Genomic DNA, 16,763 nt, shown 5'->3' with positions numbered 1-16,763 from the left:
AAACGTTAACTCTGATTTCTCTCCACAGTTGCTGCCAGACCTGCTGAGTTTTTCCAGCAATTTCTATTTTTGTTTCAAAATATAGTCACTGTTATAAAGTAGGAGGTCATCATAAGTTTAAGCAGCAATGTGACAATGACTAGATTATTTGCATGTGTTACAAGTATTGGCCAAGAGACTGCCTGGCCTCCTTCAAATACTACCGTGGGATCTTTTAACTCCATTGAGACAGCAGGTGAATATGCTTTAATATCTCATCTAAAAAGCCACATGTCTAACACGGATACACTCACCCTGTACTGGACTAAAGTATCAGTCGGGATTATGCATTCAGTTCCTCGAGTAGAACTTTAATTCACAACCTTTTAATTCAGAGGCAACTAGCAAATGCTGAGTCAAGCTGATATTATTGTTACAGGGCTAAAACCATTCTGCACTAAATATAAAATCAAACTGGTGAGCTTACTTACAAATGTCTCACCACAAAATATTCTGTTCCATTCTCATTTGATGAAAGGATTAGGATTTTGGTCTCTACATTTTTTGCTTTATTTTTGTAATCTAGAATAAATGAATATCTACAAGGGATGTTGAATTTCTTTGTAGTCAGTTGCAGATTATTCCATGATAAATCTACAGTACGGGCATCACAAGACATTATTAACCTTTTGTGAATGTCACTAGACATCAAGGATATGGCATGCACACTGACAGCTGCAGCAAGCTTTCAGAGAAAGCAGAGCTAATATTAAACAATAAACATGTATGAATAGAGGGTGTCTGAGAAAGAATGGAAAACCAAGGAGTTTCCAGCAGTAATGTGAGATATTCAGAAATTGCCAAACACTGAAGTAAAACCTTCTCACTCACAAGCATCCATCCACTTCCCTCCTGCCTTTCTTCCCTCTCTGAGATGGCGAATTCTGCGGAGCTATTGTTTTATTCCATCAGCAACTCTTCCAGTTAGCTGTTCCTCATGGAAGTACTAATAGCCTATTTAACCATGGAAGCATCACGGTCCCAGCCCCAGATCCTGTCCTCATATGACATCTGCAAGCATGCACTGTCTTGGAAGGAGCCACTGAAACGTGAACTGGAATTGGGAATGGGGCTGGGTTGAAATATTGTGAACCCTATTTCTGCCCTGACTGAAATTAGCCAACGTGGAGCATTTAACCTTCTACTTACATGTTCAATCATGAAGCCTTTCCATTATTACGATGGGAATACAATTAAGAAATAGTCAATTGTCTTCTAAATATTTTGGTAAGCCCTAGCCTGAAAGGCTGCAAATGTGTTGCCGGTCAAAGCACAGCAGGCCAGGCAGCATCTCAGGAATAGAGAATTCGACGTTTCGAGCATAAGCCCTTCATCAGGCTTATGCTCGAAACGTCGAATTCTCTATTCCTGAGATGCTGCCTGGCCTGCTGTGCTTTGACCGGCAACACATTTGCAGCTGTGATCTCCAGCATCTGCAGACCTCATTTTTTACCCTAGCCTGAAAGGGACTATATAAATAGTAAAACATATTGAGTTTTTTCTTTTTAAACCATCTGTATTCATTGTAAAGTAAACATTTATTTTTATTTTTCATTGATATAATAAATCCATTTTACTAGCTCATGTAGATTATTGGATAGTTCATACCCATTTGGAAATAAAATGAGAGTGCATGAATTCAAGATGGGTTTTGACTCAAGCTCAAAATTAATTAGAAGGTAGAAAACACAATGTGGAAATAAAAAGGACCCTTCCTCAGAACTCTAATCATTAGGTTATAACAAATGTCCTGGGACCTAATTTCACCATATTTATTAATGACTTGAATGAAGGAATAGAGAATTATTTATTTGAGGTTGCATGTGGCCTAAATTAGAAGGCACATTGAATATTGCAAATGGAAGCAGAAAGTTGCAAAGCAATACAGATTAAGTGAGTTGGCAAAACTGTGACAGATGGAGTTTAATGTTGCAAGTGTGTGGTCATTCACCTTCAGTCTGATAAAGATAAATCAGAACATGTTCCAAATGCTGAAGCATTAGGAACTTCAGAAGAACAACGAGATTTGGCATCAAAGTACACAAATCATTTAAAGCTACAAGACAGGTACAAAAAGACGCTCAAACAGGCTAATGAAATGCTGACTTCTATCTCAGGCAGAGGAAATACAACAGGGCAGAAGGTTTGCTTCAATGGTATTATAGCCTTCATCAGAGTCCATATAGAATTCTGCATGTGGTTTGATTTTGAATGACATACCTGAGGAAAATATATTGGTGTAGCAAGGTGTTTCGCGAGATTCACCAGAATGCAACTGGGAATTAAATATATGCATTTCTTTGAGGGCAGTGAGGGATTTAAAATGTTAAAAGGAATCTAAAGGAAAAATATTTCCCCTGATGAAGGAGTCAAGAACAAGGGGACATAACATTAAAATGCAACCTAGGCCATTTAGGAGGGAAATCTGGAAGCACTTCTTCACACAATAGAGAGAGTAGAAATCTGCAATTCTCTGCACTGAAAGGCATTGGACATAGAAGCACTTGGAACTTATAAGTCTCAGCTTGATAGGTTTTATTTTGGGTAAAAGTTATCAAGGGATATGAAGTTGAGGTACGTATCAGCCATGATCTAATTGAATGAAGATGCAGACCCAAGAGGCTGAATGGCCTACTCTTGTCCCTGTGCTGCTTCTTTAGAAAATAGGCACTTGGAGTCCACATTTCACAAATTTAAGAAAAGATTTTATATGTGGTGGTTAATGAGCTATGAGCTCATTAGATTGTACAGGAGTTTCAGAGTCCCTGAGGTTATTTAGATTACAGCCTGCTTTTACAATACCCTGGACTCGGAATGCCTGCACTGTTTGTAAATGTTACTTACTGATATTGTAAAGCTGTCTTGGCCAGCGATAACAAAGTTCATTAAAATCTTACGCTTCCTCTGATAAAGTCAAGTGCATATGAGGAAAGTTGTTAGTTAGAAATCCTAATATGAAAAGCAGAGCTGGAATAAATCGAGACCGTCTCATTTGGTCAAGCATGAGTTTTAATTCTCACTGCTCATCAACCTCAGTCCATTAAAATCTCCAACCAGAAAGCTAGTTATTCTTTTTCAACCTGCGATTTTTTTTTCTTTCTCCCTCCCTGAAGGTGCTGAGTTATTGTTTCTGTCCCTGAAGGTACTGACTCTCTATCCTACCCTGAGGCTGTTAGCTCTCATTCTTTTTCTCTGTCTATTCTCCAAAGGTTCTGACTCTCTCCCTTCTTCCAGAAGGTATTCTCTCTTGCTCTCTCACTCTCTTCTGTGTTGAAGAAAATTATTGTCTCTCTTTCTTTCCTCTCCATCCTACTGTATAGGTGCTGACTTTCTCCCCACTGTGAAAATGTTAACTCTCTTTCTCCTTCACCAAAGGCAAGTCATTTAGGAATGAGATAGGTGGAAGTTCTTCACTCAGAGTGTGGTGAATCATCAGAATTATCCATTCCAGAGAGCAAGGGAAGCTCAGTAAGTAAGTTCCAGAGATCGATAGATTTGTAGTCATTAATGGCATCGAGTGAAACAAGGCTAGTGCAGGAATGTGGTAGTGAGGTAGATGATCAGCCATGATCTAGTTGGCAGAGCAGGCTCAGAGGCTGCGTGGTATAGTCGTGCTGATATGCTTTTATGTTTCCTGAAGGTACAGTCCCTTGTTAGGGAACAACTATAAAGGTAGCTATCATTTGGTATATCATGCAATCACCTATCCTTCAAATATCATACACCGTGGATCTGTTCAGGCAATTTGTTTGAATGCAGCATCACAACTGAGACCTATTTCAACCTCTCAAATTGCCAATGAAAGCACAATCCCATCCAACATTAGCAGTCTGATTAAGAAATTATACTATTTTTATTCAGTTCTGCAAAAACCACAGGGCCAATGGTATGAACTTATGAGTCCCAAGAGTTACATACCAGTGACACTCCTGGGTTCTTCAAAATATTATAGTTCATGATTCACTTCAAAACAATTCCTCCTTGAAAAACAGCAACTTTTAAAGACAGCGTAGCATCAATTTTTTTATCTAATGTCAGCAATGCTCACATACCAGGAAAGGGTAAGTTTAATCAAAAGCTTTGATTCTATGCTAAAACACTTGGATAACAACTACAAAAGTCCAGCTTGTAAAAGGAAGGTGTAGCTGAATTCTAGAGAAGGTGCCAGGATTGGCATCCAATGCACTGCTTTCAGTCTGAATGAGAGAGGCAATACTACAAATAGCCATCCCCCAGCATCCATGGAAATAAGAAGCATCATATCCATTAGTGAACTTTGCTGCAAAGTCCACAGTGGCAGATTCAACCACTGTCTAGCTGTACATTGAGCAAAAACTGCCCACTTCAATCGGCTGCCAGATGCTGAACTGCACCCATGGAAATGTTCTCAGTAGCATCCAACATCTTTAAGACAAAGGATTAGTGCAAAATTGGTAATAACATAACCTAGATCTGTATCCGGAAAATAAATGCCATCTGACCTTCATTTTGATTCCCATACTCTTCTGGTTGGTATTCCTGGTCTAGCCAACCTCAAACACCCACTAACTTGAAAGAGATGGTGTCATTTGAAAAAGCCAAAACCTCATATAAAGCAATTCAGAAGGTAAACAATTAATTTGATCTATGCATGATTTATCTTTTTAGTGACCCAATTTATGGGCTCTGGAGAGAATATTTCACACAAATGTATTGTTTCATTGTTATTAAAATAGCATTGCTCTGCAAATAAAACTACAGCAAACAGTCAGCTAGAATCCTAATTGCCGGTGGAAATACTAAGGATACTGGGATGGAGTCAAGGTCCTAGCCCACACTCCAACATAATTTGAACTAAGCATTAGTGAAAGATTATTGATGCCTTCCCTTTCACGCATTCAAAAATTAAAGTTTCCAATTTGCTAAAGTGCCACTGGAAAGCTACATTTTTTAAATAACATGTTTTAATATGTTAATATCTTAAAATTTATGCAAATTATAATATCTGCATATAAGATGACAAATCAAAGTTAAATAAACTAGTTAGGACACCATATACTAGAAACCAGATACTTCAAGTATAGGGTTGGAATATTAATGAAAAATATGTACTGCACTTTGTGACAAATCTTGGGCTAAACAGTACTTCATATTCATTCAGAGTGCATGGCACATCTCACAACAGCCTGAATTAGGTTTCACAGCTCAGAAAACTGCAAAAATAGAACTTTAGAAAAACAGTGAATTACAAGAATGCATGAAGTGCGCATCTCTCCAATATTGTTCAGAATTGAACAGTATATCATCTTCCCTTTCCCAGTTTTCACATTTCAGTAAACAGGACCACAGCTGGAGAACTCTGTCCTATGATCACCGTCACCCTATTAACTCATGCCTATAGCAGCATTTCAATCAACTGGCAGCGCAAACAATGTCTCTGTGTAAATGTCTGCACATACACCACTGTTACAGCAAAATACGTACTTTTCAAACTTAACGTGTTGTAAAAAGGCTCACACAACACAACCAGGGACAATAAAAAAAATGGTACCTGGAGAAGTATTTGGTTTTGTACATAGGTTATAAACAAGGCAATGAAAAACTGTTACATTTCATGCTGCCTTCTATCTACAACCAACCATAAAAATTCAAGAATATCAACTAAAAAAACGTAAAACATATGATTATGACTTTAAATTCCAAAAATTTGATATTCAGAAAATGTTTTTACATTTCAAAACAGCCATTACTTTCTGCTTAAGTAACATCATAGCCTGATCCTTTATCTGCAGTTGAAAAGTATATTGTTACACCATGCTTGTCTGGTGTAAATAATAATCAATTTGAATTTATTTATTCCATTTGAAGTTATATCGTTGTAACTTTAGCACCAACTGCCAAAGGTTGTGCTCTTTCATCATTCACTGTGCAAACCATATCAATGCATTATCATTTCAAATCATACCAGTGAGGAATTTGGATTTAATGGCAAAAGCAGAACATTCTGTATCTACAAGAAAAAAATGTTTGCATTTCTCTCTTTGACATGATAACATTCTTATTAATTCCTCAGAAAGGAGTTTTATTTTTCAAGCTGGTGTTCTTACACTTACCTTCATCGCGTTTTCTCTTGTTATTCTCAGCACTGGAAGGTGTGATTCCCAGAATGCCACTGATAGAGTAGGAGGATCCCGCAGGGTCAGTGGCAGCAGATGGAACAGGAGTCACTGCCACTGTGCTTGGTGCTGTGCCGAAACAACAACAGCAAGGGTTTAGACAGAATAGAATAAATAAACTACCCAGACCTGAAACCAATCCAGCACAGTCAATAGTGGTTTCCCAACTAAGACTGCCTTTCAAAATGATTGCACATAAAGCAACCTTCTACACTCAGGATAACCAGGATTAGGATTGTAGACATCCAAAGATGCAAACCTGATCTGCATCCATGGTGGTAAATTCAACTCAAATCTAAATGTACATTGTTTCATCAAACAGTTTTGTCAACATTTCTGGCCTTTCTTAATCATTAAGTTGACATTAATAAAAATATTTTTTTCTAGAATTCACACGTGCATCCCAACACTTGTGACATGGCCATGGAGTGTCCAGCCCCAGTTTTCTCATTTCAACATAAGAGCAGCCAGGCCACTGATCAGGAAATGTCTGAAAGTCAAACACTTAACACAATCGGTTCGACAGTCCCTTTTAATTGATTTTGAAGTTTGTAGTTGTTTTTCTGTAGCCCAACTAGTTCTGTTTAACCAATGTAGCAGTCTCTGTGTCGCCTTATCTTAATTAATTGAACTCCAAATTTCCAACCTAAAGATCCTGATTTGAAGACATTCAGATATTAATCCACTGAAACTCTGAGAACTATGTGTACATTCAACTATTGAACCCATTAGAAACTGTGGATAGTGGTCTGTTGAATCTAAAAGAAGCCTATGGATATTGGGCAATGAAATTAATTTCTTTACTTGAGTTGGCTTTACCAGTCTTTAAATTAGTCATACCATTGAAAGGAATGAACTGCATTTAATAATTTACCCACAGACAATATTGTGTGGAGGGAAAGCATCTGCTGAAGTTCACTGTCTAATCTGGCACATCAAGACACTCAGTGGAGGTACTGAAGATCTCACTTTCAGTGAAACCATTCCCCAATATGAGACACTGTCTTGAGGAAAGATGTTAAGAATGGAATTGGAGTTCTTCAATGAATCCTTAATTTCTTACAATCTCAGTTTTTGAAAAGTACCATTGTGCCTAAAACAACCACTTTATAACACAGTCAATGCAAAGCTTGGCAATTGATAGTCCACCAGTGCTGTAAAGCATAAACATACAGGAATGCAGAGAGTTATGCTTAAAAGTTACACATTAAAAAAGCTCAATTTTAATAGAAACCTGAATCTCATGCTGAGAACTGCAAAGACACAATCAGCACAGGAGAACAGAAATTAAAAGAAAAGAAAAAAAATTTCATAACTCCTTAGTACCTAATGATGCAGAAAATGTAATGAATAGTCCCCTTTGTGAATTTATTACTTTAATTACATCACATTCAATGGACATTCTATTGCTGTTTTAAATTTTAGATTTCAATTTTGTATTACAATGTGAAATCTTTTTATCATAATAATCGTCAGACTTCAAAACCCAAGTTATATTGGCAAATTTCATTTGAAGTATTAAGTTGCTTAGAAATACAGAAGCAGTTGAGAATTTGAGCAGTTTGATTGTTAAACAGAGAAACCCAACCATAATAACAATCAGGTTACGTTTCAGTTATTGCTCAAATGAGTAGTAACTAATTAGAGGGTAATCCTCATATCATGTTTTGCGATCAGTCTGATCAAGGACGAATACAATAGGGGCCTAATGTGTATTCATATCAAGGCTAGGCATGGCCAGGTGCAGGAGATGAGTTTTCATGAGATACAGTGGGCTATCAGCAGTAGCAGAAATGTATTTCATCACAATCTGTAGCTTCATAGCCCAGCACATTCCTCATTCTATCTTTACTAGCATCACAGGGATGCACATAGAGCCAATATCTACTAGAAGACAATCAACTCAATGAAATACTTGACTTGGTCTTGATTTGGAGATGCCGGTGTTGGACTGGGGTGTACACAGTTAAAAATCACACAACACCAGGTTATAGTCCAACAGGTTTAATTGGAAGCACACTAGCTTTCGGAGTGACGCTTGGTCTGATCTGCTAGTCTTCCAATGCAAAGAGCAGTTGATGACGGACTGTTGCAGACTAGCACATTTCAAGGTAAAAGATTATTTGCTGAGAGAAGCACTATAGCATGAGATAACTGCTGCAAAGGCTAAATGGGACAGCCACTGATTAAAACCCTTCCATCATAGTATAATAAGGAATTGAGAACCTTGTAAAGAACTTTAGGTTGTTTGTACAAAAGAAGGTTTGATAGGAAACATAAATAAACATTGTAAATATAAACTTTCATGTCAAGATTATGAAGGAACCCAATGTACAATGTTGAAAGAAACTTAATTTAATGTCAAATGCACTTATTTATGTATTATTTATTGAATTTCTGCAATTGTTTTGAATAAAGTATATTTTTTAAAAGGTAATTCCTGTCAATACAGAAATCTAGACATGGTTTAAAAAAGGAATGTAGAAGAGCTTGAAAGGATGTACCAAAACTTTAGATGTAAATCTGCCAAAGCTACTGCACACATCTGTATACATGCAGAACAGCAGAAGCAGCATGAGTTAGACAGAGCAAAGTGATTTTACAACAGGTGCATCAGGTCAAAGCTCTGAATCACATCCAGTCATGAACAGTGGTTGACAATTAACTAACCTTTTGTGCAGTTTTGCAACTTCAATGATGGCAGAGCCCTTTGCCTTACTACAAAAGATAAGGCTGCAGTATTTACAACCATCTTCAGCCAAAGGTCCTTCTTCAGGTACCCACCATTAACAGAAGCCTATGTTCAATCAATTTCACTCACCTGATGTGTTACCAAGGAACAGCTGAGAACACTGGCTTCAGCACAGGACAGTGATCCTGACAACGTCCCAGCCTCAGCCTGACTGTTCCAGCAGTTACAACATTAGCACTACCTGACAATATGGAAATAGCCTGGGCATAACCTGTCCACAAAAGGCAGGATAATCAGGGGAAAATCCTTTACTAATGGGAGGCATGCATAGTTTTTGTTTGTTAAAGGCCAATCAGCTGAGATCCAAGACATTTCCACAGGAACTGCTCAAGACATCATCGTAAGCTCATTTTCAGCTTCTTTCTTAATGATCTTTCTTCTATCACAAAGTCGTGTTGAAATTTTCATTGATCATTGAGTAGTGTTCATCTCCACATTCAACTCCTCAGATAAAGAAGCAGACGTTCCCTACACATAATAAGACTTACAATACGCATACATGGATTGATAAGTAGCAAGTAACGTTTATGTTCCACAAGTATCAGGCAATGGTCATCTTCAACAAGAGAAAGTGTAATTCCCCTCCCTTGACATTAATTGAAATTACTATTGTTAAATACTCCATTATCAAAACTCTGCAGGCCACCATTAACCAAAATTTGGACTGAACCAGCCACAATAATCCTCTGGCTACAACAGCAAGTCAAAAGCTGAAAGTTATATGGTCAGTGATTCACCTCTTGTTTTCCCAAATCCACTAACCCATCATCTACAAGGCAGAAGTCAGGAATATGATGGAATACTTTCCAGTTACCAGAATAAATTCAACCACAACAATACTCCAAAAATACTATATCACCCTGGAAATGAGATGACCGTCTTGATTGTGCTGGTGTCAGGAAAAAGAGGTGCATGCATGGGGTGGAGGTCACAAGAAACAATACAGGAAGGATTTGGATCAGAGAGCAAGAATGAGTTCCTACAGAGGTAAATAGTCATTGTAGACACCATTTAGTCCTGAGAAAGAATATCAGATTTTTCAAAGATTTAAAGCAGTATCATTCTAATGGAAGGGAAGTGACAAAATAGCAATGATTCTCACCTATGGTATGGGATGTGACCGGCGATTGCTGGTTTGGAGGTTGCTGCACCTTTGTTCGAATAATCCTGAATAAAGGTAAATTAATTAAAGAAAATCAATTTTCAAGAACACATTGATAAAAAGAAAAAAAATTAAATAACTCCAAACTGGGAGTTTTCTATTAATTCTTTTCATACGATGTTTCTCTTAAGAATTATACGTAAAATTCCAAACATGACAATTTTTTTGTAAAATAAATAATCTATGCATGTTTCAAGGAGTGAATTTACTTTGCACTTCTCTACTCTTACCTTATGTAACCATGCCCCATATCCCAGTCAAGAACAATGGAGGAATAGCTCCCAAGTTGTGACCACAGTGCTGTGGAGCCAGAGAGCTAAACATCAGGAGGTGTGCGACAATTGAATACCCACTATGAAAGAATCTTCCACCTTTTCAGAGTGGTACAGAGCGATCCACAACCAATAAATTACTTTTAAAATGCTGTCACTGTTGTAATGAAGGCAAACACAGCAGTCCATTGGTACACAGTTTGCACAAACAACAAGTGAGATGAATGAGCAGATATTTTTGTTTCATGGTGTTGAAAAATAAATATTAGCCACAATACCAGAAGGAGTCCTGGTCTTCAGAAAATGTACAATGGATTGTCTAAGTCTACCTGAAAGGCAAGCTGATCTTTTTTAGTTGTCTCATCCAAAGGACTACATTTTTGATAGCAAAATACTAAATTAAGTGCCGGCAGAGATTGTGCTCTTGAACCTGGTGTGTATTTTAATCTCTGACTTTCTACTTCAGAGATAACAGCACCAGCTTCGAACCAAGGTTGAAACAAGGCTGCTCACCCCACCTTTCATTTTGGAGCGTGGAACTGTTGTCTGTCTTCTAGGATAAGTAACTGTGTTTGTAAAACGGTAATACACTGGTGAGGCAGTCTGATCTCTGCCTAAGTTTTCCCTTTTCTGGAATTTTGGGAATACTCTGCTACAAGTAAGGTAAATAATGGGACTTCATCTTATAGATTGAGATATTTCTGATGTCACTTTTCTTTAACTTAATCTGTTTATTGTAAAATAAAGCTCATATTTATATTGACCACTGGACATCCCAATGCAGTCTAAAACCTATGAAGAATTCTTGGAGTGTAATACTGCAGAGAAAGTGCCAGCAGTATGTACACAGCAGTCCCCTAAACAGCAATGTAACAACAACCAAATCATCGTTTTTATGATGTCGACTGAGCAATAAATATTGGCCAGCATACCAGGAAAAACTCACTACCCTTCTTCAAAATAATTATACTTGGAGAGAAGACAAGACTTCAGTTTAATAGTTCATCTGAAGGACAGAACCACCTACAGAGTAGCTCTCCCTCAGTATTGCATTTTACTGTCAGCCTAGATGTCTATGCTCAAGTACTGGAGAGGGTTTGAATCCACAATATTGGGACACTTTAGGCAAATGTGCTACACAGTAAGTCACAGAAGACACAATCCATTTATATCCAGGTAAATAATCCAGTCTTTTAAAGTATTACAACACAAAGTATCATCCACTATTGCTGCTAAGGAATGCTGGTCCTGATCTATTTCTGGAAGTTAGTACAAAACCAGTTTTATACATATGCTATTCTACTTATTAACAGATTGTAAAACATTTATTGCCCTGCAGCATCAAGTATAAATTTTTGTATCCAAGAATTGGAGTAGGCTTGAATCCACAACCTTTGGATTCAGAAGACAAACATGCTACAAATTGAGCCACAGAAGACATGTAATTTGAAGTAACAAATCAAGTTTTAAAATCAGCACAACCTAAGGTATAACCTATTAATGCTGCAGTTCAATAAAACAGTGCAATAAAGCTTGAGAATTACAATAATGATTCTCATTACTGCCTTCAACAGTGGTCCAAAAAGGAGGATATTGTTAAATGCGTATTCTTCCTCTTTGTATCTAACTGCTTTCACATTTTGTTTATAAATTGACACTTGACGGTCAAAGATTTTCTTGTGACTTTAATCATTTCCACCTTTCCTCTGTTTACGTCAGTGTACTAATACCAATTATAATGATAATTCAAATTTAAAACTTGCATTATGTTATGAGGGCTATATATTACAGCAAATCATTTTTTAAAGAGGATGGACACTTTGCTGAATCTGTGTGGAGATCAAGGTAGTCAAGTTAAGCAAATGTCAGTAGGAGATTACCTAGTATATAAAGATCCTAGGATATAAATGAGGCTACAGAATAGGACAAAAAGCATTCTAGAATAAAATGCTTAATTGGCGAATTTCCAGAGAGTTGGAAAGGGAACTGACTCAAGTTGGAATAAATAATTGAGGGACAAAACTGTGTCCTTTAATCAGCATCCTTTAAGGAACAGGTAATCTGAACACAGTTGAGGTAAATTCTAATGAGGGTAGAAAGCACAGCAACCAAAATCAGAGCTCTCTGGATGATGACAGTAGTAGAGTAAACTGAAGCAGAAAAAGGTAATGTATAATAGATGTCATGTTTCTAACACAAGAGAGAATCAGGCTAAATATGGAAAAATTCAGAGAGCATGTCAAAAGTGAGATAAGCGAATATGAGAGAAAGATTGACGGCTATCATAAAAGACAATCAAAAAGTCCTCAAGTCCTCTCAAAAAGGCAAATAAATAATTGACACATGATAGGAGGAGGGATAGGTCAGACTACAGACCAAAAATGAAACATACAGATGGAAGCAGAGGATATGAACATGGTACGAGAAGAATTCTTGCCTTTGTCTTTATTAAAAAGAATAACTACCAAAGTCAGAGTAAGAGAGCAGAGGCTTGACAATGCTGAATGGATTGAACATTGATAAAGAGAAGGTACTGGCTGACTTGATAGAAGATAGATAAAAAGGAGGTGGTGCCAGAGCACTTATAGATTGTGATTGCTACACATTTGTTCTTAAAATAGAATAAGTATAATCTTGCAATTTTCGATTAATCAATTTGATGTCAGTTGTGCTGAAGCTTTTAGAAACTTTAATCCAGCCAAAATGAATAGCCACCTGAACAGGTAGTAGAGAGTTGTTAAAGCTAAATCATGTTTAATCATTTGAATGGGTTTATTGATAAGGTAACGGAGATTTAAGTCCATGGAAATATTCACTCCAACTAGTCCATGTTGACCATGTTTCCAAACTAAACTTGCCTGCACTTGGCCCACATCCGTCCAAGCCTTTCTTATTTATATATTTATCCAAATGTCTTATAGACGTTGTAACTGTACCTGCATCCACTATTTCCTCTGGCAATTCATTCCACACACAAACCACTCTGTGTCAAGAAGTTGTTCCTCGTGACCTTTTTAAAGCGTTCTCCTCTCACATATGCCACCTAGTTTTGAAATCCCCCATCCTATGGAAAAGACACTTGCTATTCACCTTATTTATACCCCTCATGATTTTATAAACTTCTGTAAGGTGACCCCTCAACCTCTTATGCTCCAGTGAAAACATCCCAGCCTATCCAGCCTATTTTTATAGCTCAAACCCTCTATTCCTGGCAACATCCTGGATTTAGCAATATTCTTCCCATAGCAGGGGCAACTAGAATTACACACAGTATCCCCGAAGATGCCTCACAAATGTCCTGTACAATCTCAGCATGACATCCTACATCCTTTACTCAAATGTCTGAACAATTAAGACAAGTGTGCTAAATGCTTTCTTAACCACCCTGTCTCTGTGATGCAAATTTTAAAGAATTATTCTACCACGCCAGCCAGAGACGTATCATTAATTGTGTAAGCCCTGTCCTTAGTTGTTTTACCAAAATGCTATACCTCGTATTTATCCAAATTAAACCCCATCTGCCACTCCTCAGCCAATTGATCAAAATCTATTTGTAATCTTAGATAACCTTCTTCACTGTCCACTATACCACCAATGTGATGAGAGTCATGCGGTCGTTCGAGAGTACAGGGACTCACAAATGGCATTGGATGAAGTGCCACACAGCTGGCTTGTCAGCAAAGTTGAAGCTTATCAACACAAAAAGAGCAATGGCAATAGGGATATGGAATTGGCCAAATGGTAGAAAATAGCGAGTAGTGGTGAATAGTTACTTCCAGGCTGAAGGGTGGTATCCAGTGGGATACTCAGGGTCAGTACCAGCTTTTCATGATACATGAAATATCAACACAGTATTTTTACAAAATCAAACAGCCAAAGCTGACATGAGGAAAAGCCTTTCTTTGTGGCAAGAGACTGTGATCTAGAATATACTGCCAGAAAGGATGTGGAGTCAAATTCAAAAATAGTTTTCCAAAGGAAATGAAATTAAAGAAAAAATACTGCAGAAGTAACAATGTAGTTGGTGGTGTGAGACTACTTGGTTATTCTTGCAAAAGCCTGAACTCCTGAATGAATGCAGAACAACCTCCTTTTGCCTATAGCCCCCATTATATGATTCTTCTTCAGTTTTGAGGACCCCAGAAAGGATCATTTGAAGAAGTTGACTCAGTAGGACCGGTTAAGATTTTTAATTTTAATGCACCACTGATGTAAGCAGGTGGAAAGGAATTTAGTTTGGTCTATTTGTAGCTTAGAAGAAATGTAGGTAAGAAAGTTAAGAGACGTGGCTGTAATAATACAGATGATAGAAAGAATTAGAGAAATTGAATTCTAAAGGTAAGAGAGGGACTACAGTCTACCTAAGGATACAAGAAAGAGGTTTTAGAACAGTTTAGAAGTGTTTCTCATGTTCTTTTAACTGACTTGAGCAACTGAAAGTGATGAGTTGTTGGTGAATGACTGTTGGTATGAAAGGGAAAAATTAAGCTTCCAGAAAACACCATCAGCCATGGAAAAGTGGGCGTAACATTCGTCATTGTGGCAGATACTTAGCCCTAAATACAAAAAGCTATGAGAGGAGTCAAAGGTTAGACCAGTTCAGATTTATGACAGACATGGAGAATATAACTTTAAAAGACTGAAATTATTTTGAGGATCCCAAAATGAAAGGCAGGAGGAAGATGGAGGTATAATGACCCAGATTTGTTCAATTAAAGAAAAGCAGTTGTTTATGCCAAAAGTGATTAATTAGAAGGAGGCAAACACATGAAACAAGAAAAAAATCAACAAAGTTGCATGGTGACAGAAAGTAGTAATTAATGTTTAGAAGGATTTAAGTAGTGCCATGGAAAGCCACTGTATAGAATTGCAGGATGAGGAATAATCACTTGGGCACGACATCAGACTGGCCTAGGACCTGTAGAGCTGTACCTCAATTAGGATCTAATTCTTCAGAAGATGAAACAGGAATCTGGGAAAATGAAATATAATTTTTAAAGTTATTTACATACTAATATTTAAGCGACCAAATTTCTCAAAATTAGTGCTATCAGCTTTTTTTTATTTTCTGTTTCTTTTGTCCATCTACTCCAGTCCAATTTACAAATCACTGAAACAATAAAGTTGCTGTATGAGAATAACGTCAGTTAAAGTTGGACAGTGCACCCCCTATGGGTCAGTACCTGTTAATAGAACTGACACTAGGCACTGTATCATTGTCACAGACTCTCTCTGCCAACAGTCTATCTCGAATCTCCCAGGCAAACATGGTGGGGTTTTGGCGCTTGTAGTCGGCGATTTTATCTACCACTTTGGGTGTAGCGACCTTTGGTTTGGATCCTCCAATTACTCCTGGCTTAATACTTCCAGTCTCATAATACCTTTAAAAAGAAGAGGAGAAGGAAATTATAAGGCATTACGTGAGGTTGGACATTCCCTTGGTTAAAAACAAAAGTAATCCGCAAAAAGAATTCACTTATAGGGCTACTATCAAACATTTCTAATATCTGAGACTGATTCATGTCCCATTAGCGCTAAAGTAGTATCAAAGCATTTTAATTATAAAGGTAATAAAACATTTGTTCTATTTTGGTCATCTTTAAAAGGTATGTTTGGATGTGCATAACAAATTTAAATATATTCTGTGGGGTATATACATGCAATTGAATGTGTAAACATTGTGCGTTTGTGTACACGTATATTGGTTGATGCTTGGATGTGTATAATGCATGAGTAAATGTATGTTTATGCATATTTATTGCATAAGAAGGAAAATGTTTTAGCTCAAAGATTTCTTTGCTGATGAAATTACAAATTAATCACTTACCAAGTGACCACTTCCAGCATGCAGCAGGCTTCTTGAGCGTGAAAAAAGACTTATTGTGTAAATACTGTTAGACAACAGTTTCATGACTTGTGATAATACGGAAAGGTCTATGATCCTTAATGTCACATTTTTCCTCTGCATTTTTATCATAAAAGTTCAAGAGCAATAAGATGCAATTTTCTATGTTATGGTAGCAGTTTATTTTTGAAGAAGCCTGCTGCTTGCCGGAAGTGGTCACTTAATAAGTGATTAATTTGTAATTTCATTAGCAAGGAAATATCTGAGCTAAAACATTTTCTCTCTTATGAAGTTATGTAAGCAGATGTTTATCAGCATGAACAATCAAACCTAGTTGATCATGAAATGTTTTGCATGGAATGCCTTAAATATGTAATAGACATTTCAAAGTTTTTCACATTATATTTTGACTCAGCTTTAACTTTGATTTCAGGGAAAAGTGAGGACTGCAGATGCTGGAAACCAGAGTTTAGATTAGAGTGGTGCTGGAAAAGCACAGCAGGTCAGGCAGCATCCGAGGAGCAGGAAAATCGACGTT

The 16,763-nt window shown here is 37.2% G+C and overlaps 1 protein-coding gene across 1 annotated transcript in view; it reads right to left on the bottom strand.

Annotated features, from left to right (window-relative positions):
• The window catches only part of pax5 (paired box 5), a 195,448-nt gene that overhangs the window by 168,940 nt on the left and 9,745 nt on the right, over positions 1 to 16,763 (bottom strand). The window contains exons 3-5 of the mRNA XM_060846575.1: positions 15,564 to 15,761; positions 10,049 to 10,113; positions 6,132 to 6,263 (exon numbers count right to left, since the gene is read on the bottom strand). Of these exons, the coding sequence (XP_060702558.1) occupies positions 6,132 to 6,263; positions 10,049 to 10,113; positions 15,564 to 15,761 (395 nt within the window). The remainder of the gene's footprint in view (positions 1 to 6,131; positions 6,264 to 10,048; positions 10,114 to 15,563; positions 15,762 to 16,763) is intronic.

Source organism: Hemiscyllium ocellatum, chromosome 2 (genome assembly GCF_020745735.1).
Source record: "Hemiscyllium ocellatum isolate sHemOce1 chromosome 2, sHemOce1.pat.X.cur, whole genome shotgun sequence".
Taxonomy (NCBI): domain Eukaryota; kingdom Metazoa; phylum Chordata; class Chondrichthyes; order Orectolobiformes; family Hemiscylliidae; genus Hemiscyllium; species Hemiscyllium ocellatum.
This window is presented reverse-complemented; position numbering and strand designations above follow the sequence as displayed.